Source organism: Juglans microcarpa x Juglans regia, chromosome 3S (assembly GCF_004785595.1).
Source record: "Juglans microcarpa x Juglans regia isolate MS1-56 chromosome 3S, Jm3101_v1.0, whole genome shotgun sequence".
Lineage (NCBI taxonomy): Eukaryota > Viridiplantae > Streptophyta > Magnoliopsida > Fagales > Juglandaceae > Juglans > Juglans microcarpa x Juglans regia.
The window spans coordinates 22,754,797-22,778,397 of record NC_054599.1 but is presented as its reverse complement, the minus strand read 5'-3'; the positions used below and the strand labels follow the sequence as shown (position 1 = coordinate 22,778,397).

Below are 23,601 nucleotides of genomic sequence, written 5' to 3'. Positions count from 1 at the left end.
AGTCATCAAGGTACCCTCTTTTTACTTAATCCATTATACTCATATAGCCTTACCCATACTTCATATCCTTGATTCTCAGTTTAAACATCCAAAATATATGAAAAATATTATGGAAATAATAAGTGAGTTATCAACAACTCAGTAAGCAAAGAACATATATTAGTATGTAAACATGAGTATTTTCACAGAATTCAGAATGTAGAGCAAAATATTTTTAATTTCAGAATGCGGAACCAAAACATGTTCTCAAAATATGAGAGCAACAGTTTGGAAACATTCATATTCAAAAATCATTTAGCATAGTATAACTAAATATCATCATCATATCATCTCATATCATATTGTATCAGATTTCATATTCGCTCTTTTTGTACAGTTTAGAAATAGAATGTCAAAATTTTGCTCATGTCTACATGAGTCATGACAAAAATATTTTTCTCTTTTCTTATTCAGATATAATGAGTGATGCAGAACAAAACAACCAATGTTGTTTTCTAATTTTCTTTTCATTACAAAACATGCATATTTTTCATAAATAAATCACAGTCCATCTCTTTTTATATTCCCGACACACTCGTTTTGAGCCAGATCGTCGTAGGTGACACGGTTCAAATACTACATTTCTGATTGGGATATACTTTGATACTATTTGTATCTTTCCAATATAAGACATACAATTGGAGTCCTATTGGAATATTATAAAAAGCAGTAACTTTTCAATCACATGCAATGTATGATCTCATATACTACCTATCCTTGGAACATTAATTTATATTCCAGTAAAAGTTTATTTTTTTTTACCCTGTTAAACATTACGGGATAGAGACACAGACATGATTGATGGGAATGCATCAATTGAAACGCCAAACCAACCCCCCTTTTCGGTCTAGTTTGTTTTCACAATCATTCTCGTCACATCTCATCTAATTATGATGATAATTGAAACGCCTAACTACCCCTAATTCCCTTTTAGGTCTCATTTTTTTTTACAATTATTTTCATCTAATCATTACAACTTTAAAATAAACAATTCAACTTTTTCAAATTCTAAAATAAAAAAATATAAAAAAAATATTCTAATAATATTTTATTCAATTTTTAATTTTTATCTCATCTCATTTCATCTTATCAATAAAAATAAAGGAGGCCTTAGAGACTATTCAAGCGTGGCGTTGTCATCAAGCTTTTCTCTTCACCTAAAATGTTGGGCTACTGAGAGAGTACATGAGAGGGAGGGAGAGAGAGAGAGAGTACGGTTATATTATTACAAGATTGAAAGAAATATGTTAGACAACATCAACAACATTGTATGCGAGACAGGAAACCTGTCCTGGTAAAAAAAAAATTAAAATCCCCAAACTAATTGAAAGCAGTTTCAAGTTAATATGGGTAAATGATAGAAACATAACTGTACATAACCATTTATTTTAGAATAATATCAATATACTCTCTCATTTTATTTTCTCATTTTGACTGCTTATATATTTATTTATTTTTAATTTTTTAATTTATTAATTAAAAAAGTGATTATTAATGTAATGATATATTTTTTTAAATGTTTAAAGATATTAAAAAAATATAAAACAAAAAATTAAAAAAAGAAGAATGCACGCCTAACGGAATGGTGACAGCCTACCATTACTCTTTATTTTATTCTGATATGATAGTTTCACATAGACATAAAAGTCATATCTCTAACATTTTTTCTTGTATTATAATTCCCTGAGATCCTAAATTAATTAATCAAGACCTATGCATGCATGCCCACTAGCTAGCAGTGCCGAGTTGCCTGATCATTTCCAAGTCCCATCATCACATGGAGAGCAACCTTCTTGTGCAATATCAGAGATCTGAACTCCAGTGTCATATACTCCTGCAGGTTTCCAATCAGCAGGAAGAACATGTTGAGCCCAGATCCACTTCCCATCGTACCCAGCTGTTACTACAAACCGGAATTGCAGTGGCCCAGATGGCACTCTACTTGTGTCCCAGACTGCCCCATGATTTCTACTCATGAAACCCCAGTTCGACGAACCAACCTGGGAACATTGCAGCAATGTTGCATCAGTTTATGGTTATTTATATACATTTTAACAGTTTTAGTTTAACAAAAAGTCATGTTGCTATGCTTTTTGGCTCACCTGAGCTACATCAACACCTACTATTTCTGTTTGGCCACCTTGAAACAGAAATTTGATTGCCAAGTAATGTGGCTTTTGGCTTGATTCTTCCACTCGCAATGCCAAGTTCTGATTCTTGTATTGGCAGGGTATCCTGGTTTATGCAACCAAGAAGATTGGATTTTAGTGCTGCGTTTTTCCCCCTAAAGCATCTGATGCAGATTCAATATGATTCTCTAATGAATATATATTGGACCGTTACGAACAATAATGTGCTTGGCTTTTGTCTAAGGGGACATTTCTGGCCGATTTTGCAGAGGCCGCAGTGTCAGGTGGCCCACATCCGGAGTTAATCCATCTATTGTTTATGATTCTTTAGCCTAGAAGTGGTGGCTAATATTGAAATATCTTAATATCCTTACCTCTTGTACTCTACGTCGACAATCCCAAGTTTCAAAATGTGTTGGTCCATACCCTTTTGAGCCATAGCCATGAAAGCTCTGCTGCTGAGGACAAAGTCTGTTTGGTTATTGTGATTGAGATCCGTCAAAATCACTCTAGCCCCTTCTCTGCGACAAACGGTTGTGTTTTTGCATCTTACCTGCCAAACGAGCGTGGCTCCGATCAAAACATAGATAGGTAAAAGCATTCTCAAACAAAAGAAAGAAGGTTAATCTATAGACTATACAGACCTGAAAGCATGCTCCACAACCAGCTCCATCTTTGTAAAGGGAAGGAATACCAGCTGCAAGATGTCCACTGTTGAAACCTAATGCCAAGGAACCATACCCACAAGCCCCAGCTGCATCAAAGCCACAAAACAAGAATGACCCACTTAATATTTCCCTAAAACTTCGTCTGGGTCAATCTTACTTTTTTCCATTTCGTACCATATTGGTAACAATGAACTCGATCAAACAAACGCGATAATACAAGAGGAAAGAGAGGAAAACAAAGGTTGCATCTTACATAAAAGTGCTGAAGCTTTACTGAAATATGCAGCCTTAGTTTGGTGCACACAACGATCACAAGCAGTGGCAGATGAAATAAGAAAGAAGAGGAAGCAAATAAAGAAAGCCATCTTGTTAGTAATTCTATGATAAATGAATACGCAGGAGGAGCTAGGCAAGAGGTGAATATATATAGATGTAAAGGCTATATAGAAGAGTGTGGACTTTAGGTCAGCGTGTCCAATAAATGCTAGGATAGTTCTTTTAGATGGATCAAAGATTTGAATCCATTTGTTAGACCGTAACGTGCTTGCGTTGGAAGGCTTTTAAGTGAGAAAGAAAGAAAAGCATTTTTGCGCAAACGCGGTAGGACAAAGAAAAAGGGGATGGGGTCTCTCAGACTCTCACCGACTCTCTGCCTTCTGCAAACACAGCTATGCTATGAGAGAGAATTTGTGTCTTTCGGAGCCTTTAAATGGATATTGTTTAAGGGGACATACTCTTTGCACTTCCAGATGTTTCTTCCCTTTTTATTCCTCAGATTCTCACACTCCGAGACTTGTAAGTAGAAACTTAAATCAATAGAAAAGTTACATAGATTTCCAAGTACTCAAAAAGTATTGTGCCTCTTTTCAATCGATTTTGAGTCTTTTTTTACATAACAATTGGGTCGTGCATGAATGACTCAACCCTCCTGATAATTTAGCTTTTGAAAATGGTCGCTTCTACAACCATACAAGCAGTGTGGGACCTGTGGGTTGCAATATGCAAAAAATTGATTAAGAAAAGAAAAAGGGGAGAGAGAGAGAGAGAGAGAGGCATTTTGTGTGCTTTTCTTCACGCGTATGGTAGAACAAAAAGGAAAGAACATTTAAGTTTGAGATAAGTTTGGTGAATGTGAGGATTCTTTGTTAATGGGTGGTGCAAAGATAAGAACAAAGTCTACCCGAACCCCACAAGTAAAGCAAGATTAATAATGCTAAACTTGGACAACCATAGTGGGCAATAGAAACTTCTGTCATATTTATTATCTTAGACCATCCTTCTCATTTAGGTGTCGGTAACCAGGAAATTATAAAAGCAGCAGCAAGAGCACAGTAGCCACAGAGCATACAAATAATTATTATATCAATATAGATGTTCATCCTTTTACTGGCCATATTCCAAGATCTCTCATAGCCGAATGCCCAACTTATTTTTCATTTAAGACAGTGTATTTAGTATCAATTATTCAGACTAGTGAAAAAAAAACTTTTCCGGGCTCTGTTTATGTCAACAGAAGAAAGAAAAACTTCAAGACCTCCACTACCGAAAGTGTATACTATGGGTCTCTTGAATTTTTCCCGTGAGTAAAAGGGAATTAACAAAACACAGAGTAGTTCATGGGGATAAGACAGGGGTTGAGGGTAAATGAATGTGGGGTGGGATTCTCAGTATGAGAGAATGCATCCAATAATGTTGTTGGAGGCAATCCATATAGCGAGGTTGTGCTCTGGTTGGCACTTCTTACTTTATGCACACCAGCAAGAGAAGTCCTTTAGGATGTTGATGATATCCTTGACAAGGGGCTTAATCCTCCAATCTGTTGACACTCCTTGTTAGTAGCAAGGCAGATGTTCAAAGTTTGGTGACTGCCAAAAATGACTTTATTTTTCTATTCAATTCTTTCTTTTAGCTACAGGGACGTGTGCATAGGAATGGCACTTAAAAAAGAGTAATGGAAGTACAAGTGTCTCGTGTAACGGTGTAAATTTTGTGTAAAAAAATGAGTCATACTAATAAAAAATAATTTTATTTTTTATATTTTCTCCTTAAAAAGTCGGTTTCTGCACCGAGGATATGTCAAACAATATGGTTCTGTCTTTCAAGTTTCACCACCTACCTTTTTTATACGCGTTTCTCTGAGTTGTTTCCATTGAAGTCAAAGTTTTAAAAACTTTTTAGAAAACGGGATGTTCGTGGTATCATCATTCTTCGCTTTTCGTTAATGGCCTCTTGGGTGTATACCACTGCAAAGCTTTCATTAATTGCAGAGCTTTATTTAAGTGCTATAAAACAAGTGTTATCATATTAAAAACTTCACCTTCGTCTTTTATTGGACTGCTTAAATGACGATAAATTGCCCAAAAAAAAAAAAAAGAAAAGAAGAAGAAGTAATATGGAGCCCAAAAACGCTAAACCTTTGGATCCAGTTTGATTGCAGGATTCAACTGAGATCAATTCAATTCAGTCTAATTTTAAATTGAGTTTAATATTCAAATATCAAATTCTTAAATTATTAAACTTATCTCAACTTAAAACTTTTTTACACGTGAGACTCACAATTTTTTTCAATTTTTCATAAAATAGTACTATACTCATATTAATATCTAAACATATCTAAACTCATTTTAGATGAGCCTCGCATAACTCATTTCACCTATTCAACTTACTATTATTTATAAAGAATTCAGCTTAACTCAATTCAACGTCTAAACGAAGCCGTATTCAGTCTTATAGTTTTTATTGAATTGGATATGTAGAACACCAACTTCACATTATGAACAAAATTAAAAGAAAAATCTTTCATGCCAAAGAACCAAAAGCAGCACAGAGCTCGTCGAGTAAGCAAACAAATTACAGTTTTTGGATGTGGTTTTACTGCTAATGAATCAATCTAAAGCTCGAAGTCTGTGCTCACACTTAAAAAAAAGCTTTACTTTAACTATTTTTTTCTGATAGAGAACGAAAAACAAAGGGCAGAGCTTGGAGAAGGAAGTACCAGTTGAAAGCATTAATTTGCGGGTCATTTGGAAGACAGGCTTGAAGGGAGAAATGAGAGCAGGGTTAAGAATTTAATATAAATAATTAAATCGACCACTTTTCATCGATTTAAATTTTTGAGATAAGGTTATTTTTTCACATAGTATTAAAATAGAGGTTTTGAGTTATTCTATACTCTACTCCTGATTTATTGAGGAAGAGTCTGACCCACAAGTGTGAGAGAATATTAAAAATATAATACAAATAATTAAATCTATATATTTTTATCAGTTTAAACTTTTGAGATAAGTGACGATTTCACAACAAGAATATTTTTTGCCTATCTGGCTGCTGTGTAGAGAGTGTGGGAGCTTCAGGGTTTCCATGGCTTCTTCCCTATGATTTGGTTTTGATTTTCAAAAGGGCGTCTATAGTTTATATACGTTGAAGTATGAAGCATGGTCCATGGTATAAGCCACTTTTGAGAGGTTCCAAGTTTTTAGAGTAAATTCAAACTTTTTGGGGTATTTTTGAAGCCTAGGCTCGGGGAAGGGCTTATTGGGTTTCTGCAGGATCTATTCCCAATTCAGGAATATGGACTTCTTGACACCCGAATCTTAATTTAAGGACGTGCTTAAGTACACCAGTGTAGGAATATTCCTGGCCTCTCCAGTAGCCAAGGTTACATGAAATTAGAAATTTGAGAGTTCATTAACAATTTAGGAATGATGAGCTACAAGAAGATGGAAGAAAGAGGGGCAGTAAAAAGAGGAAAATGGAGAAACAAACATGCATCTTGTCTTGGATCTTGTTGACAAAAGTGTTTTGAGTGATCATAGCTTTTATCTGGGGCCCAAACTGCGGTTGCATGGATTTGGAAGAAGAAAACAACAGCATGAATAACGATAAACATCAATGGCCTACCCTGAAGTGTTGATTGCTTAATAGGGACCAGACATCCCCACAATCCCACCCTTCGGTTTGGTTTGATAATCACATGGCTATGCGTTATATCAGTAGAACACAAAGGAAACAGCAGAGTTTGGTGCTGTCTAACCTGGTGGATATATATCATAACCATCTATGTCTTCCCACAAAGCACTAGATCCAGAATCTGAAACATCAAACCTCTAGTACTCCTCTTACTTGTTGCTTATTCAGAACCCTCACTCTAAGCTGCAGCCATGATCAACCCAAAAAGGCTAATCCCAATGGCAAAGAAGTGGCAAAGAATGGCTGCAAATAAGCCTAAGAGGATTTCATGTCCAAAAAGTGATGTAGGTTTGCAGTCTTCAGTGGCCAATAAAGGCCATTTTGTTGTATACACCACTGACAATAAAAGGTTTGTGGTTCCCTTGGAATATCTCAGCAAGAATGTCTTTAGGGAGCTCTTGAGAATGTCTGAGGAGGAGTTTGGACTACCCAGCAATGGACCAATCAGATTGCCTTGTGATAGTACTTTATTGGAGTATGTTATTTATTTGGTTCAAGCACACATGGCTGAATATCTGGAGAAGGCTTTGCTCACTTCAATGGCAAAGTGTCACTGCTCCTGCTCGGCTTCATATTGCATTGCTTTAGGACAGAACCAACAGCAACCCCTTATTAACGGCTTTTGAAGGAATGCCCATCTCTATATTCTTTTGGAATTCTTGTATTATGCAGAAGAAGATCACTCGGTTCTGTAAATTTAGCAGCAGGAAATTTTGTTACATGATGAACATTTCTTCATAAGATGTTATTAACCGTTAAATAGTTCGTTATAAACATCCTTGTGCTGTATTGAACATATGTTCTCCCAAAGATGTTGCTAGAGCATTGCAACTATGGAAGCAAGGCTTTGTTTCTAGGGTTTGGTTTGGGTTCCTGTTAATGACAAATGAATTCAGGTTTTGGATGGTAGGCCTTAGGATGATGAGCTTAGAATCTCAGTTGAGCTGAAAGAGCAAGTTATCTCTCTCCTACTAGTTTTAGGCTGCGTTTGGATGTTGAATTGAATTGAGTTGAGTTGAGTTGAGTTGAGATGATAAAATATTATTAAAATATTATTTTGAGATTTGAAAAAGTTGAATTGATTATTATATTTTGTATTGGAATTTGAAAAATTTGTAAAGATGAGAAGAGATGAGTTGAGATGTGTTTAATAACCAAACGAAGCTTTTGAGAGAGATTTTTTTATTTATTGAAGTGATACAGTCACAAAATTTTTTTATAAGAATAAATTTACAAATTGACATGATTTCATATGATATTTTAGATCTATTTTACTTACAATAGAAATAGATTTACAATCTAATGTATCACATCAATTCATGTCAATTTGTGAGTTTATTTTTACGAAATTACTTTGTTGCTAAATCATTTCTCTTTTCTTGTTAATGTATTTTGAGCTCTATTTTATTAGGATGCATTATGTTTCCATTTTGTTCTCTATCTATATCAAGACTGTAAATTAGGGATTATAATTTTTTTTATAATGGCCTATTAATCCCGTTCCAAATTAATTAAACAGAGTTTAAGGTTTAGAACTTTAGATTGTTTACTTAAATAAGTTGGATTAAGATTGACTTAAGTATGATTTAAACTCGATATTTGATATTAACAACTGTACCTTATATCACGCAAACATATAACATCAAATGAATGGATTAAAATAAAAAAAATTTCTTGCTGTAAAATGGAAGAGAAGTGTTAGTTCTTATTTTATAAAATAAATTTAAAAAATAATTTGGTTTGATATAATAAATATCTATTTATAATTTCGAGTGTTATATTAAATTATTTTAATTTATAAATTTATTTTAAGAATTGATATTTGCAGTATTGGAGTACGCAAGCGCCGTGTAATCTTTTTGAAAAAAGTGAATAAATACGAGACTCACATAAAAAAAATTAATTTTTTAATAATAGACTACACTTCTTTTCAAAACGATTGTGTGACACTTACTTTTTTCATAATTGTACGTAGTATTACTTATTTATTTTTATAAGATTTCGATTATTCGACCAAATATTTAAAAGAAGAATAATATTATATACAATATTCTATGTAAATATTGAATAATTATTTTGAAAAATAGAATGGTTTATTATTAAATTTTTTTATATAAATTTTAGATTTATTATTTTTTTAAAAAATTGGAAAACGTTTACACGTTCGACGATGCAAATATAATTTAAAAATAATGGTGAAAAATGAAAATAAGAAGAAGAAGTAGTCTCTCGCATTGAGTACGCAAAGTACAAAGCTCAAACCTCGCATAAAAGCGGTCTCCCCCTTCCCATCGCTCAGTTCCAATCCCAAATCTTACCGTCTTTTTGTTCTTTGGGAAAGATTATATATTCATTTGTTTTTGTATAATTTTTTTAATATTTTCTGTCGATTTTGTTCTCATATAATCATTAATATATTAGACAGTTTTCATTCCGGAATACCAATTCTTCCTTCTGCCCACTCGGATAGATCGATTTTGAGGGCTTTTGATTTGCTTATTTCGCTTTCGCTTTTTTTTGGACCGATCGATTACTATGGGTGCTGAGGGGATTCGAGCGTGCCGAGAGTCGGTGGTGGTGGTGAAGAAGAACAAGTGGTGGCGATCAATGTCCGGTGCTCCAATGGTTCGAAATTCACCGTGAGGACCAGCCTCGATTCCACCGTTAGAGCATTCAAAGCGGTTCTGGCTCAGAATTGCGACGTCCCAGCTGATCAGCAGAGATTGATTTACAAAGGTCGCATCTTGAAAGATGATCAAACCCTAGAAAGCTATGGTACGTGTCTCGATTCCTTGTGAAAATTTTTGTGTTGGCTTCATTTAATTTAATTTTATAGCTAAAGTTTAGTTTAATTGGAGGTTGCAGTTGTTCCTGATATTTTTGCTGAATCGATGAGCTAAGTTTTTATTTTACTTTGCGTGTGAGAGTCATTTGAATTTCAACTTTTTATTGTGGTGGATATTTGGTTTTTTTTTTTTTTTTTTTTTTCAGTTCACTTATTAATAAGATCTCCTATTGCTTATCAATTTTTTTAGTTCGCGGAAAATCATTGACTCTCGGAGTAGATGATTTTCAATGATTTTCCTGTAGAATGTCCGTATTGATAGGAAAGTGGAGTGGGTTTTGTTAATATTTTGAGCTGCTAAAGTTTGTTTCTTTGGTTGGTGCTTCGTTTTTTAATGAGCTTTGTGAAACTCTCGGAGATTTTGAAGTTTTATTAAACTGTATGATTTTATTGAAATGCATCGGTAGACTATCATAGAGAAGCGTACAAAGCTTTATTAAACTGTGTGGCTTTGGAGGGCTATAAATACATTGGGTTTGGTATAAAAATGATATAAGCATAGCCTTTTCATGTGGAGGACATCCTCAATCATTTCACCTTTGAGGGCATGATTTTCTTTTGGTGGCAGAGTGAGGGGAAGGCAGAGGTGAAGCCACCACTGTTTGCACAGTATTTTTTTGAACAGCGGCAGGATATATTTTTTCTATTTTCTTTTTTGTGCTTGATTTACACAATCAAACAAATTAGGTTCCTGGTAATTTATCTGAGCCTTGTTTCCAGTAGCTTATACATGTGAATCATTAAAGAGTTTGCAATATGCTTTACAAGGGTCGGTCTGTCTTCTCCTCAGGTTGATCTTTTTTACCCTTTTTTTGTTGAAGGTTTGCAGGTGGAACACACTGTTCACATGGTTCGTGGGTTTGCTTCAGCTGCATCAAATCCTGCTGCTGCAAATGCTACTGCTGCTGGTAACTCTGGGAGTCCCAACAACAGTCCAGGTGTTACACAGGGTGTTGGTTCAAATGAACGTGGGGGATTGGGAAATGCTGGTCCTGGTGCATCTTTGTTTCCTGGACTGGGCTTCAATGCGTTAGGCGGTGGGGAGGCATCTGGTTTGTTTGGAGCTGGACTGCCAGAGTTTGAACAAGTGCAGCAGCAATTGACTCAGAATCCAAACATGATGAGGGAGATAATGAACATGCCTGCCATGCAGAGCCTAATGAACAACCCTGACTTAATGCGCAGCTTGATTATGAACAATCCTCAGATGCGTGATATCATCGACCGTAATCCAGAGCTTGCTCATGTACTTAATGACCCTGGGATTCTCCGACAGACGGTAGAAGCTGCAAGGAACCCTGAGCTTATGCGTGAGATGATGCGGAACACTGACAGGGCGATGAGCAACATTGAATCTTCCCCTGAGGGGTTTAACATGCTCAGACGAATGTATGAAAATGTTCTGGAACCATTTTCGAATGCTACAACGATGAGTCGAAATGCTGGAAATGATTTGAGTTCAAACCCGTTTGCAGCACTTCTTGGAAATCAAGGTGGGACACAAGTCAGGGATGGTGCTAATAACCCTTCGACTACTGGTTCTGAAACAAGCAGTGGACTTATTTCTCCGAATACAAACCCACTCCCTAACCCTTGGAGCAATACCACCGGTGAGCTTTGCCCTTGCTTACTCTTTCATATGTACTCTCTAACATTATAGAATAAAAAGAAAACGTTCTTACCCAAAAAGAAAAGTTTCTGCAAATTTAATTAATGGGTCTGGAATACCAGTACCATTTTTATATTAGTAAACAGGAATTTTATTATGGAGATTGATAGGCATATCAGTACCAATTTTTTAGTTGCTAATGCCACTATCCGTAGTTGTTTGAAGAACCCCTTTACTCTTATCTATGTGGTATACATATCTACTTGCATCAATCTCTGATGCTACGTTATTGGATCTATATGCTGTTCAGTTATCATATTGCAAGAATATTTAATTACGGGAATAACTGCGTTGGATAGAATATCTTACTTTCCTAGCAGAAATTTACTGCTTGCATGTCACTATCTTTCAATGTAGTTCAAATATGTTATTAGAAATTGTGAATTGAAACTTTTACTTATTAAAATCGGATGTCAGGAGGTACGCAGACAACAACTACGCAGCCAAATCGTGCTGGGGATGCAAGAGCACCTGGTATTGGTGGTCTTGGTGGGCTTGGTCTCCCCAATATGGAACACATGTTTAATGGCACTCCAGATGCTTCTCTACTGAGCCAATTTTTGCAAAACCCAGCTGTATCACAGATGATGCAAAGCTTGCTCTCTAATCCCCAATATATGAATCAGGTACTATGACTAGGAATATTGTCTTATCTGAATAGATTATATTTACGAGATTTGTGCTGTTTCATGTATTCAATAGGCTTTTTTGAATGATAGATTCTCAGCCTCAACCCGCAACTACGTGGCATGGTAGATACGAATCCTCAATTAAGAGAAATGATGCAAAACCCAGATCTTCTACGTCAATTAACTAACCCCGAGACAATGCAGGTTTATCTTTGCCCACATTGTCTCAATCTCATTCTGTCTATATCTGTGTGATATGTTCAAATTCTTTTTATGTGGTATATTCTTTCAAACTATTTTGTTGAGGGACAGTCATGTTTTATTTGATAACATGTCTTGGCTGCTAACAAATATGAGATTGATTGAATTTGGTGGCCGGGCATGAAGGTACTTATTGAAAAAACAAATGTTTTGACCATGAAGTTTAATGGTGAGTCACTGATGCTTGGCTTTTATTTTGTTCCATTTCATGTGTCTCTTGCAGCAAATGCTAGATTCCGGGCATGAAGTTACTTATTGAAAAAACAAATGTTTTGACCATGAAGTTTAATGGTGATTCACTGATGCTTGGCTTTTATTTTGTTCCGTTTCATGTCTCTTGCAGCAAATGCTAGCTTTACAGCAGGCACTCACGTCTCGGCTTAATCAACGGCAATCAACCCTGTAAGTGAGGATGTATATTTCTTTGTTACTTGAGTGGTGCCATTTGTTTGCTTGATGAGTTTGTGATGAGTTTATGCTGTTTTGTGCTCCCGTACAGTTACTGGTGGATAATCATGATTGTTTTCCAGATGACTAGTTAAAAATCAGGGCTTTCCTACTATAGATTTAGTTAATTACTTTTGATGGCAACTAATTCCTATTCCTTCTGAATATTATAGGGATTTATTAAGTATAATTGGTTTGTTACTTGTAAAAGATATTCTAAATGCTAAGACACATCCCCTTGTACTTTTTTGATTCTTTGTGACTTATGAAACATGCTTTATGCAAATGCATCATAAGCTTTTTAGCCTTTGTGCAGAGGTTTCTCTGCATTATTGTTGACCAGCAGTCATCAATTCATGGTGTTGTTGGTAACCGTTTCTAGTTCCTAACTAGGTGTAATCACATGTTTACTTTTTGTGTTCTTGGGCTTTGCCTATTTCTATATCAATAAAATATCTTCTTACTTATAAAAAAAAAAAAATCATTCTGTTGTTGGCCCTTGCATATGATTTGCTGCTGTCTTGCAGGGATCAAGCTCAGACTGGCAGGACTACAGGTACTTCTGAAGACTAGAACTTAAACTTGGAAGATAATGTCTTGTTTTCTCTTTCCAATTAAGTTTCCATTGATTTGATGTCCTTGCCTTTAAACAGGACCAGTGAATAATGCTGCACTGGAGTTGATGATGAATATGTTTGGTGGCCTTGGAGCTGGAAGCTTGACTGTTCCTAATAATCCGGATGGTCTGAATTATTTCATCGACCACATTTTAGGCTCTAGCTATTAGTTTGCCACTGATATTTGTCTTTTACTTCTAGCTATTAGTTTGCCACTGATATTTGTCTTTTACTTCTGTAGTACCCCCGGAGGAACTGTATGCAACTCAACTTTCACAGCTGCAAGAAATGGGTTTCTTTGATACTCAGGAGAATATCAGGGCACTGCGTGCTACAGCTGGGAATGTCCATGCTGCGGTTGAGCGACTTTTGGGGAATTCCAGACAATAAGCCTCATTGGATTTTTCCCTTTTTAATTGTTACTCAGGGCAACAGTCATTTGGACTTGTAAGAATAGTTAATTTGTACTAGTGGGTTGTAAAGGCACGCAATGTCCAGAAAAAAATTCCATTTTGAGCGTGTGAATAAGTGAAGACACGCTATGATAGAGCCGTGAGATTGTGAGTTGTAAGCATTTGCTGTACCTTTGGTTCCCTTTCACTGTCTGTCTCTCATGTACATACACAATTTACAAATATTTTCTATGAGACTACCTCTTGTTGATTTTATGGATTTTTGTGTATGCGCTGAAAAAACTCTCTTGGAGTGAGTGATGATACATGCACAACCCTTTTTACAACCATATTTTAAAATGAGGGTATTTATGTAAAGTGATGTTACTTTTTAAAGTTATTTTACAAAAATGCTCCTCATTTGAAATATAGTTGTAAAAAGGGTTGCATGTCTATCATTTTCTAGGGTGTATATGTTAAATTTCTCATTTAGTAAGAGCAAATGCTGCCAGCTTTGAAGCCTGTTCTTCTATTTCTCTCAGAGGTTCTTGCAATGAGCTAAGGTAACAACAATGCCCTTCCCTCTCTCCTTTGATTCGAAATCTTCTTCAATCTGAGTCTTGCTTTTTGAAATCTCCCCATTTGGATTGTTGCTTCACTTTGTTGGTATGCTAATTTTAGGTGTTTTTTTTTTTTTTTTTTCCTTTTTGTGGAAAATGAAGAAAATATTGATTGCATGTGCATCTGGTGTTTTTTTTTTTTTTTTTTTGGTGGAAAATGCTAATTTTAGACGTGATTTGAACATATTGATGAAATTTTATTGTAATCAAATTGAAAATATTATTGCATTGGTGGATTGGAGCGTATAAGGGTTCAATAGGCAGGAGCTAGAACACTTTGATGTTGTTGGTTAGGGATTTCCTTGTGGGTGGGAGTGAGATATTTATGCTTTGTTTTCATTTGATAATGTAGAAACCCACTTTAACATCTTGAGCATAAAAGGTAAGACAGTTTCTTGGTCAGTGTAATGCTAAGTGCTTAGACTATGCCAGATACTCTGTTTCCTTAATTGTACTTGTTACTTCCTTTATTTGTTTAAAAATTATTAAAATGTGTAGTTGTTCCATTAGGTTTTTGAACTACATAATTAGGCAAGCGAAATAAGGTTAGAGATACTTCAATAGGGAAAATTATTTGGCATTTTTTGGCAACGGAATATGTTCTGCTCAAGAAATTAATATGCTCTTGTTTAATCAAGACGAATTATGTTTCAATTGACAGTATTGCCATTATTGGATTTTTCTTGTGAATATAATTAGAGAACTTTGTATCAATTCTGATTCGAATTTTGGAATGCTATGTGTTCTGTCAAAAGAAGCTTCTTGGGAAATTCTTCTAACTGTTATCAAACTCTGACTTCCATACTAATATGTAGCAAAGCTTTATGCTGTTAGCTTGCAGATGTTCTTCTTATTAATTATAAAAAAAAAAGTTCGCAGATGTTCTTAAAGCTGCCCAATCAAGTTCTGTCACTTTTTTTGCCGTTTCAATTTGTTTAGGTGATGTGCATTTTTCATATCATTACGTTGTTAATGTCCTCTTAAAAAAGGTGATTAGTGCATGTTCTTGTTTGATGGTAGAAGCTTTACTTATGAGATATTTTGTTCTGCAAAGCCATGTGGGAATAATACACGTTCTAATTGATACTCATTTACATAGGAACCAATATCAATGACATGTATGTTCCATGCTATGCAGCCTGTATCTCATAAAAGTTATCTTCTGTTGATAAGTTTCACTCTCTGCTGTTTTGAGCCATGGTTTTTTAATCGTTTTATATTTCCAATTTCCCGATTTCCTTCTTTGGAAGTTAATTTGATTCAGATGGTTCAACAAACAATATACTCTAAATTCAGTGAATATGGGATGGGAAATACTGGAAGTGACTTTCCTAATCATGATAAGCAACTGCCTGTAGCTGTAAAGAAAGCAGCTTTGAGAGATTTGCAGAATGATAACTCTTGTTAGTATCAGTTATTTATGTATTATGCAGAAGCTGCTGAAGCATTGCAACTATGGAGGCAAGGTTTATTTGGTCACATCTCTCTCTCTCTCTCTCTCTCTCTCTCTCTCTCCCATTTTTTGTAAAGTGGTGCTTTGTTTCTTGGGTTTGGTTCGGGTTCCTTTTAATGACAAATGAATTCAGGTTTTGAATGGCATGCCTTGGGATGATGAGCTTGGGATCTCTGTTGAACTGAACGAGCAAGTTATGTTAAAGTGCAACTCTATTATTTGTATGGAAAATCGTCCTTAAAATGTGAACTTTGTTTAAAAATTAGGTTTTTTCCGTTATTTTCAACTGTTGAGTTGTGAGATTATGTGGTTGAATTAAGGTAAGTTTGTTTTTGCGAAAGTTGAATAGTATTATTTTTGTTTTGGGATTTAAAAAAATTGAATTTTTTATTTTATTTTGTGTAAAAATTTGAGAAAGTTGTAATGACTAGATGAAATGAGTTGAGAAGTGTTGTAAAAATAAACAAGTCATAAAGCGAAAAAACTATTATTTTAATATTTTAAAGTTGGAATAAGTTGTAACTGTATCGATAATTTATAATTTATAATTTTTTTTAATAACAAGTGAATCTTGTACGAAACTGCGATGCTCCCAATCCTTGCTTGGGATTGGACGGTAACTGAAGTGTTGGGACATGTCACTCAAGGCTATATACTCCTATACATGACAGTTAAGATGTAATGTACTTAATGTAATTTTAGCAATATGTAATAAATTGCAGCGGAAATTCTTGTAAGATGAGATGATAATTTTGTGAATAGTAATAAAATAGTTTATGAATAGTAGTGAGATAGTTTGAGTTGAGTATTTTTTGAGTTTTGGGAAAATAGAGATAAAGTTGAATAAAAAATATTATAAAGTTAAAATATTGTTAGAATATAGTTTTATAATATTATTTTTGTTTGAGATTTGAAAAAGTTGAATTATTTTTTATTTTTATTTTTTTGAAAGTTTGGAAAAATTGTAATGATTAGTTTGAAAATTTTGTAATGATTAGTTTGAAAATTTTGTATTTGAATCATGTTTGGAAATGAGATGTGATGAGATGAAATGAGATACGAATTTTGAGATGAGATCTATGTTCAAACAAGCCCTAAATATCTCAAAAAGATTTCATTGTTTGAACATCCTAAAAATACAAGATGGTCCAAAGGATAACAGCTCAAACCATTCCCTCTTTTAATTACAAGTTTTAGGATTCATTTCAAAATCCTACAAGGCCTTCTCTACTTTACCTTGTCCTTGTTGATTATCTTCCTCAATTCCTTAAAGAGTTGTAGCACATTAGTTATGAATTCGACTTCTAGCTTCTCCACCAAGGATGGCTTTGCCAAGTGCTCAGGGCTCTTCGGGGCCTCCTTGACTATCGGGGGTGCTGGCCTCTTGCGTTTTCCCATATCCGATCTCTTGTCCTGTAACAACTTCTACTATTCCTAGTTGGAAATAGTAGTGGAAATGACCATGGTGAGATTTCGAAAAATCTCAGTAAGTAAACAAACAATATATCACATATAACATATGTATATAAAGACAAACCATGATATGAATACATGGACATGTAGTTGACTCAAAACTTAATTCATGTAATTTAACTTTTCAAAAATATGTAACTTTGATCATTTGAACTTTCAATAAAATATCTTTGTCATTAGCACATTTTACAGTTACCTATAACACATCTTTAACTTATTGCATTGTTCACTTTCTGTAACATGTAATTTGGATACTTCACGACTCCGTTATGCATCGTTGATCCCCGCTAGTTACCGCATCACCCAATGAATCACTTGACCGTGGTGACTACGTCATAGTCCTTACTATGCGGCAGTTCGTCATTTCGCCTTCACCGTATATAACACATGTGGCACCCATTAGTTTTAGGTGTTACCCTGCTTCAGTATCCCTTCCACAAGGATCCATTCGAGACCCACTGACGGTACTTTGTTGACTCAGGGGCTACCATTCCAATTTACGTACTTCAGAGTGGACATAAGAGTTCCACTAGGACATTCCTCCGTCCTAGTATTTGGAGTCGTGATAAAACATCTACAGACTCTTTTCTTTGAAAACAATACACAATTCAAATGCATGTGACATGAAACTTGTGATATTTTTCTTTTAATGCATCATGTAAACATGTAAATGCCGAAAATCATATAATCATATGATACAATATTGAACATTTCATGTTATCGCTTAAAAATATTATAACATTCGAATACTCAGTTTACAAACATAAGTAATAACATTCGAGACATACCAAAGTAAAAGAATAATATCTTAAACCCGAAGATATATGCATGGTCGAATCATTTAAGGCTTACACAAACATATTATAACAAGTTACTCGAAGTAATATCTCTAAGCATATCCTAAACATCATGAATAAGTAAACATAGCAAGAATTTCATGCAAATCCGATTACAAGGCATCACATAGCAAGAGATTATATTCAATCAATTAGTTCATATAATAGCACATAAGAATGTAAAGTTTACACAACATATACAAATATTATCCAAAGCAGGTTGAGAGTCTACTTATAATTCAAAGCAATGAAATGTGATCAAGCAAGCTATAAAAAGTGTTTGTTCAAAATATTAGAAACAAGAAGACATAATCTAAATCCAACGTGGGTGTTCGTGCTAGGGCTTCTTTTTGCTCATGGTGAAACTCCAAGCATTCGGCCTAGAGATAATTGGTTAAAGGTGGTCGTGTTTTTCCTCTTGACCTCATTAGGTCTTAGGTGTGTGTATGAGTGTAAGGTGAAGTGCATGTTGTGCAAGGTGGCCAAGATTCCTGAGAATGAGGTGGGAATCTCTTCTCCTAGTTTCGGCTTCCCTCTTGGGAAATCCTAGTTTTTTCTCAAGAAATTCTCTCAAAGAAAGGTTGAACACCTGGGCATGATGGTGGTGGTCTTCCTTGGATCCGAAACCTTAATGACCCCATAACCCATGTGTGTGAGTGTGACTTGTGAGTAGTGAGAGTTAGAGTAGTACCGTGTGAAGTGTTCCTTAAGAACGTGGTTGTCACATTCTTCCTTGATCGTGACTAAGAAGAGAGAGTGAGAAATGGTGTTTGTTTAGAGAGAAAATGAATTTGGGCGTGTGAGAGGTGAAAAGATTGCAAAGCATGAACAAATGGCATTCAAAAGGCCTTCTAACTGTCGGCCTCGATCTTTTATATGCCCCAAGTGTCATTCCCTCATCATTTGGCCGAATCTCCTTTTCATCATCCCATATCTTTATTTTTCTTGGAAACTCAAAGGTCTCTTGACAAGTGGCGTGCTGGGCTCCAAAAACTGAAACCCTAATGCCTCTTCGAGTCCCTTTTCTATGTCCAGGTTCAATGAACATTTGGGACTTAAGGATCTTTTTACTAAACCCTAATCATCATGGGGAAAGTGGGTGTATGCATGCTTGCCACTTGGTAAGGGCGTGTGTGTTTGTGTTTTGGTTGGCCGCTCATCTCAAATTTCCAGAAGTTTTTTCCTCTTCTCTAAATACTTGGGGGGGGGGGGGGCATGTGGTGAACATTTCCTAGGCTTCCCTCTTCCCCATGAACATCATTCTAGAAGTCCTAAGTGAGTGACATGTGGCGTGTGTAAGGGAGAGTGGTGTAGTGGCCGAAACCTAAGGACCGGGGTTTTGTTTTATCCCATGCTCATCTTTCAATTCTAATTATATCCATCTTCTAGAAAGTTCCTTGCATGAACGACACTTGGCAAAAAGGTGGTTGGAACCTCTTAGGTAGGCGTGAACCTCTCTTTGGCCAAAACCCTAATCTCTTAGTAGAATGTGCCTTAGTCTCTTGAGCTCCCCCATGCGCCACTTTCTCATGCAAATCTTCTTGGGACTTACATGGGTTTGACAAGTTGCATGAAAAATGTGGGTGGTTGGTGAGTGGGTGCATTGGTCGAGTGATCATTGTCTTCCCTAGGTGTCTCATGATTGCTTTCTTCTAGAAAATCCTCCTACCATTTTTCATGTATGACAAGTGTCAAAATGTAATGCCTTGGTCCCGGATGGGTTGAAGAGTTACTTCTTATCACTTAAAATCATATCTATATAGATAAAATCTCCAACATCTCAATCATACATAGATCTCGTTGTTTTAACTCAACTACTCCGAATAATTAACTAGGAATACTACAAACTCTTAATATAAACGTCAAACTCTCAGCATATACCACGTCATCAGAACACAATAGATTTACATAATAAAATTCTCCAATAACCATGGCTTCCTTTTTGTGCTTAATCCACTATGCTCACATAGGCTTACCCATACTTTCTATTCTTGATCCTTAGATGAAACATGCAAAATATCTGAAAATATTGTAGAGATAAGGAATGGGTTATCAACAACTTAGTAAGCAAAAAACACATACTAGTATGTAAACATCACGAGACTTTTCATAAAGTTCAGAATGCATAAATAAAATATTTCAGTTTCAATATGTAGATCTCAAAACGTATTATTAGAAAATTAGAGCGACATTTCAAATTGTTCATATTCAAAAATAAACTGTTCATATTCAAAGATCCTTTGGCATAACATGATTGAACATCTTCATCTTATCATATCATTTCATATTATATCGTATCATATCATATCATATATCATGTTTAACCCCCGTGGTAGAGTTGTGTTATTCCTGGTGGCCAAACTAAGTAGTATCAAAATTCAAAATGTGAATTTTCACCTTATTCATTCTCGGAGCCCCATGTGTGCATACATGAAAGAACACACAGAAAAACCTCTTTGTTTCCAAAGTGGATGCATTCATATCAAAGATGTTAGTACCAATCATATAACAGAATTAGAGCCATCATATCAGAGCTAGAAATTGAATCAAATATAGAATCAGAACAAAATCAGAAAGTCATGCAAAATGTTTTTCAGATGCCATATCATATCAAACAGAGTACTAAACATTTTCATATCACTTTCACATAATAAAACGGATTCATAGCATCTTCATATAACATGTAGGAAATTCACATATTTCATATTAACTCTTTTGCACATTTCAGAAACAAGATGTTAAAATGTTACTCATGTCTACACCAGTCATGTTAGAAAATACTCTCTTTGTATAGATTTCATGAATAATGCAGAACACATAACCGAAATTATTTTCATGTTTCTTTTCAAAACATATCATGCACATTTTTCATAAAATCAATCTCAGTTCATTTTCTTTTTATGCAAAGTTTAGCATAGGAATCCAGCTTACCTGGACTTTTAACTTTTCTGAATTTTCTCACAATAGTGCCAAGAGCAAATAAACCATTACCTATAAAATAGTCGCGTACCTTGTGTAAATTTTTCAACAGAGCACATACCTCATAATTAAAGCCTGAGATATAAAAGTCTATATTCCCTTAATGTACTAAAAAAAATCCTCGAAACCCTAAAAAAAAATCGTCCCTCTCCAAAATACTTTGATTTTCATATAATTTCTTCAAATAATTTCACAAGTTTTCCTAAAATCATATTAGCTCCATAATATTGACATTAAAGTCATAAATCTAATATTCACATGTTCAACTTTAGTTTTCTAAACACGTCTATTTAAGGCATTTGCACTTAAATCTCTTTTCAACCTAGCCCAACTTAAAATGCTATACTAGTTTCCTCATTACAATAAAACCAAGTCCAAATAAAAATGCATTTCATATTTTATACCAACTCACACGGAACAAAACCTAGTTCAAGTCTATAATGCTTTCTGTCATGACCTACACGCTATGGGCAGCAAGACAATTGAATTTAAAAAATATATCATTTTCTAAACACTGGTAATGGGTTGCACCCAAGGTTGGAAAACATGAAAGGGAAGATATGTGTTTGGCGGCAGAGCTTACTGAGAGGAGAAAGATGCAGCGGCGCGGGGAGCTAGGTTAAGATTTTCGGTGGTCATGAGCGCGGCAGCACGACACTGTGTGTGTGTGTGTGTGTGTGAGAGAGAGAGAGAGAGAGAGAGAGACAACGGCTTATGGTATAATGGTGATCGATCTGGGGCAGTGTCTATTGGCTGGGCTACGGTTAGGGGTGAAAAAAAAACCGGTGAACCGGTAAACCAGACCGAACTGAACCGGTGGGTTTGGTTTGGTACCAGATTCAGTCCGATTCAGTACCGATTCTATTTTTCTCAAAATCAGTTCGGTTCTGGTTTTCCATTTTCTAACACTGGACCAGACCGGTTCATATATATACATTTTAATTTTATATATTATATATAATTTTGTATTATATGATAAATTATTAATTAATATAATATTAAATTTTAAAATCCTATATAAATAACTATATATTATCACTATAGTCTATTGTATTAGTAGTTATACTAATACTATATCACTATATATTATAATATATTACAATATATTATCACTATATTATTATATATTATAATATATACTATATTATATATACTATATAATATATTGAAAAAATTAGACCGAAACCGGTAAATTCAGAAATACCGGTTTAAGGGTGTAATCGGTGCGGTATTGGTTCTTCAAATCTCAAAACTGGTATATACCGGTTCGGTTCTAAAGTATGTCTAAAATCAGATCGAATCGGACCGGTTACACCCCTAGCTACGATGCAAGGGCAGTAAGTGACTGGGTGGCTTGTAGAGAAGCTGTGTTTAACGGAAGTTGTGCTTTGTTTTTGTGTGGTGAAACAGGGGTTATCTTGTATCGATGGAAGGAGCAGCATGGTGGCTAGCTGTTGGTTAGGTAGTGCACAGGGACGTGCACCACTGGGTTGTCTTTGGAGGTTGTGTCGAGTGTGGTCCTTTCTCTGTGGGCTTAAGTTGTGGTCTCCATCGCTGTGGGTCTACAATGCAGTGGTGTGTGTGGTGCAATGGTGACTCATGGTGCCCATGGGTAGGAGAAAAGAAACAATGATGGTGACTTGTCGTGGCTGGGGGTGGGCTTTGGTACGTGGTGCAGGTTGGTTTACAGTTTCTGCAAGGGTGGTGGTCGTGGCTTGTTGGGCGGCTATTCTGGTGGTTGGTTATGTAGAACAGAGGCTGTTTTAATGTGGTTTTGCAGATGTGTGGATTTTCATGTGATGAGGTGGTGGTTGGTGTCGTATGGCAGACGACAGAGGGCTCGCATAGGTCTGGGCAGGGAGATTACTTTGTGAGATGGAGGTTTGAGGTAGTGGGCGGCTTTCGTCGTGCAGGAGAGCTCAACAACGTTACTCAACATGCACGAGTCTCTCTCTCCATATATATCATCCTGTGTGTGTAGTGGCAGCTTGCGGTTTGGTTTGGCGTGGAGGAGGGAGTGCAATGTGGGGGAGAATGATGTTGCTAGGTGGTGAATGTGGTGAAGGATAACCAGAACTAGGGTTTGAAAACAAATAAGACCCACCACAATCTATGGGACTGTGGGTTTAAGAATTTTAATGAGAATGAGACTCCAGAGTTGTAACCCTAATATGTTTGAAATTGATAACAAATATTTCAAATACAAATCATAGGTTGGATCCTCGTAAACAAACTGGACCTTAATCCTCATGTCTAAAATAAATCTATCTTCCAATAATATCTCCAGGCTTTTAGAAGAACTTCTTTGGACACTTGCTAATTATTTAGGACTCATTTAGTCCATAGATATTAAATGGGCTTTTATCCAAATATTAAGTCCAATAAAACTCTTATAATTTATCATAATAATTTATGGGTTCGAAATCTTTCCAAAAATTACCCGACTAATCTAATTTTGGGCTTCTTAAAAAAAATATTTTTTAAATTTTATATGGGCTTGGCTTGAGCTTGGTGTTGGGCTTGTGTGTTACACAAAATCTGGTGCTCCTTTGTCATGGTTGGCGTGCGAGGATTT

General features: G+C 35.5%; 3 protein-coding genes across 3 annotated transcripts; 2 read left to right on the top strand and 1 right to left on the bottom strand.

Annotated features, from left to right (window-relative positions):
- Positions 1-1,721: 1,721 nt before the first annotated feature.
- LOC121257498 (expansin-like A2) lies at positions 1,722-3,612 on the bottom strand. Its single transcript, XM_041158513.1, has 5 exons — positions 3,090-3,612; positions 2,813-2,922; positions 2,543-2,721; positions 2,142-2,274; positions 1,722-2,039 (listed from the first exon to the last, which is right to left on the bottom strand). The coding sequence occupies exons 1-5, from the start codon at positions 3,199-3,201 to the stop codon at positions 1,794-1,796; spliced, it is 780 nt and encodes a 259-aa protein (XP_041014447.1). The 5' UTR covers positions 3,202-3,612; the 3' UTR covers positions 1,722-1,793.
- Positions 3,613-6,858: 3,246 nt separating this feature from the next.
- Positions 6,859-7,755, top strand: LOC121257497 (auxin-responsive protein SAUR64-like). The gene has a single exon (XM_041158512.1). The coding sequence runs from the start codon at positions 6,997-6,999 to the stop codon at positions 7,429-7,431; it is 435 nt and encodes a 144-aa protein (XP_041014446.1). The 5' UTR covers positions 6,859-6,996; the 3' UTR covers positions 7,432-7,755.
- A 1,327-nt stretch (positions 7,756-9,082) lies between these two features.
- On the top strand, positions 9,083-13,940 carry LOC121257496 (ubiquitin domain-containing protein DSK2b-like). Its single transcript, XM_041158511.1, has 8 exons — positions 9,083-9,580; positions 10,472-11,260; positions 11,737-11,945; positions 12,039-12,152; positions 12,553-12,611; positions 13,184-13,212; positions 13,310-13,399; positions 13,515-13,940. Exons 2-8 carry the CDS (start codon positions 10,498-10,500, stop codon positions 13,661-13,663), a joined length of 1,413 nt encoding a protein of 470 aa, XP_041014445.1. The 5' UTR covers positions 9,083-9,580; positions 10,472-10,497; the 3' UTR covers positions 13,664-13,940.
- The last annotated feature ends 9,661 nt before the right edge of the window (positions 13,941-23,601 follow it).

Coding starts and splice junctions, on each gene's coding strand:
- LOC121257498 (XM_041158513.1), bottom strand. CDS start 3,201: ATGGCTTTCTTTATTTGCTTCCTCTTCTTTCTTATTTCATCTGCCACT. Junction 2,275..2,542: donor GTCGACGTAGAGTACAAGAG/GTAAGGATATTA, acceptor TGCATAAACCAG/GATACCCTGCCAATACAAGA. Junction 2,040..2,141: donor TAGGTGTTGATGTAGCTCAG/GTGAGCCAAAAA, acceptor CAATGTTCCCAG/GTTGGTTCGTCGAACTGGGG.
- LOC121257497 (XM_041158512.1), top strand. CDS start 6,997: ATGATCAACCCAAAAAGGCTAATCCCAATGGCAAAGAAGTGGCAAAGA.
- LOC121257496 (XM_041158511.1), top strand. CDS start 10,498: ATGGTTCGTGGGTTTGCTTCAGCTGCATCAAATCCTGCTGCTGCAAAT. Junction 12,153..12,552: donor CTAACCCCGAGACAATGCAG/GTTTATCTTTGC, acceptor TGTCTCTTGCAG/CAAATGCTAGCTTTACAGCA. Junction 12,612..13,183: donor AATCAACGGCAATCAACCCT/GTAAGTGAGGAT, acceptor GCTGTCTTGCAG/GGATCAAGCTCAGACTGGCA.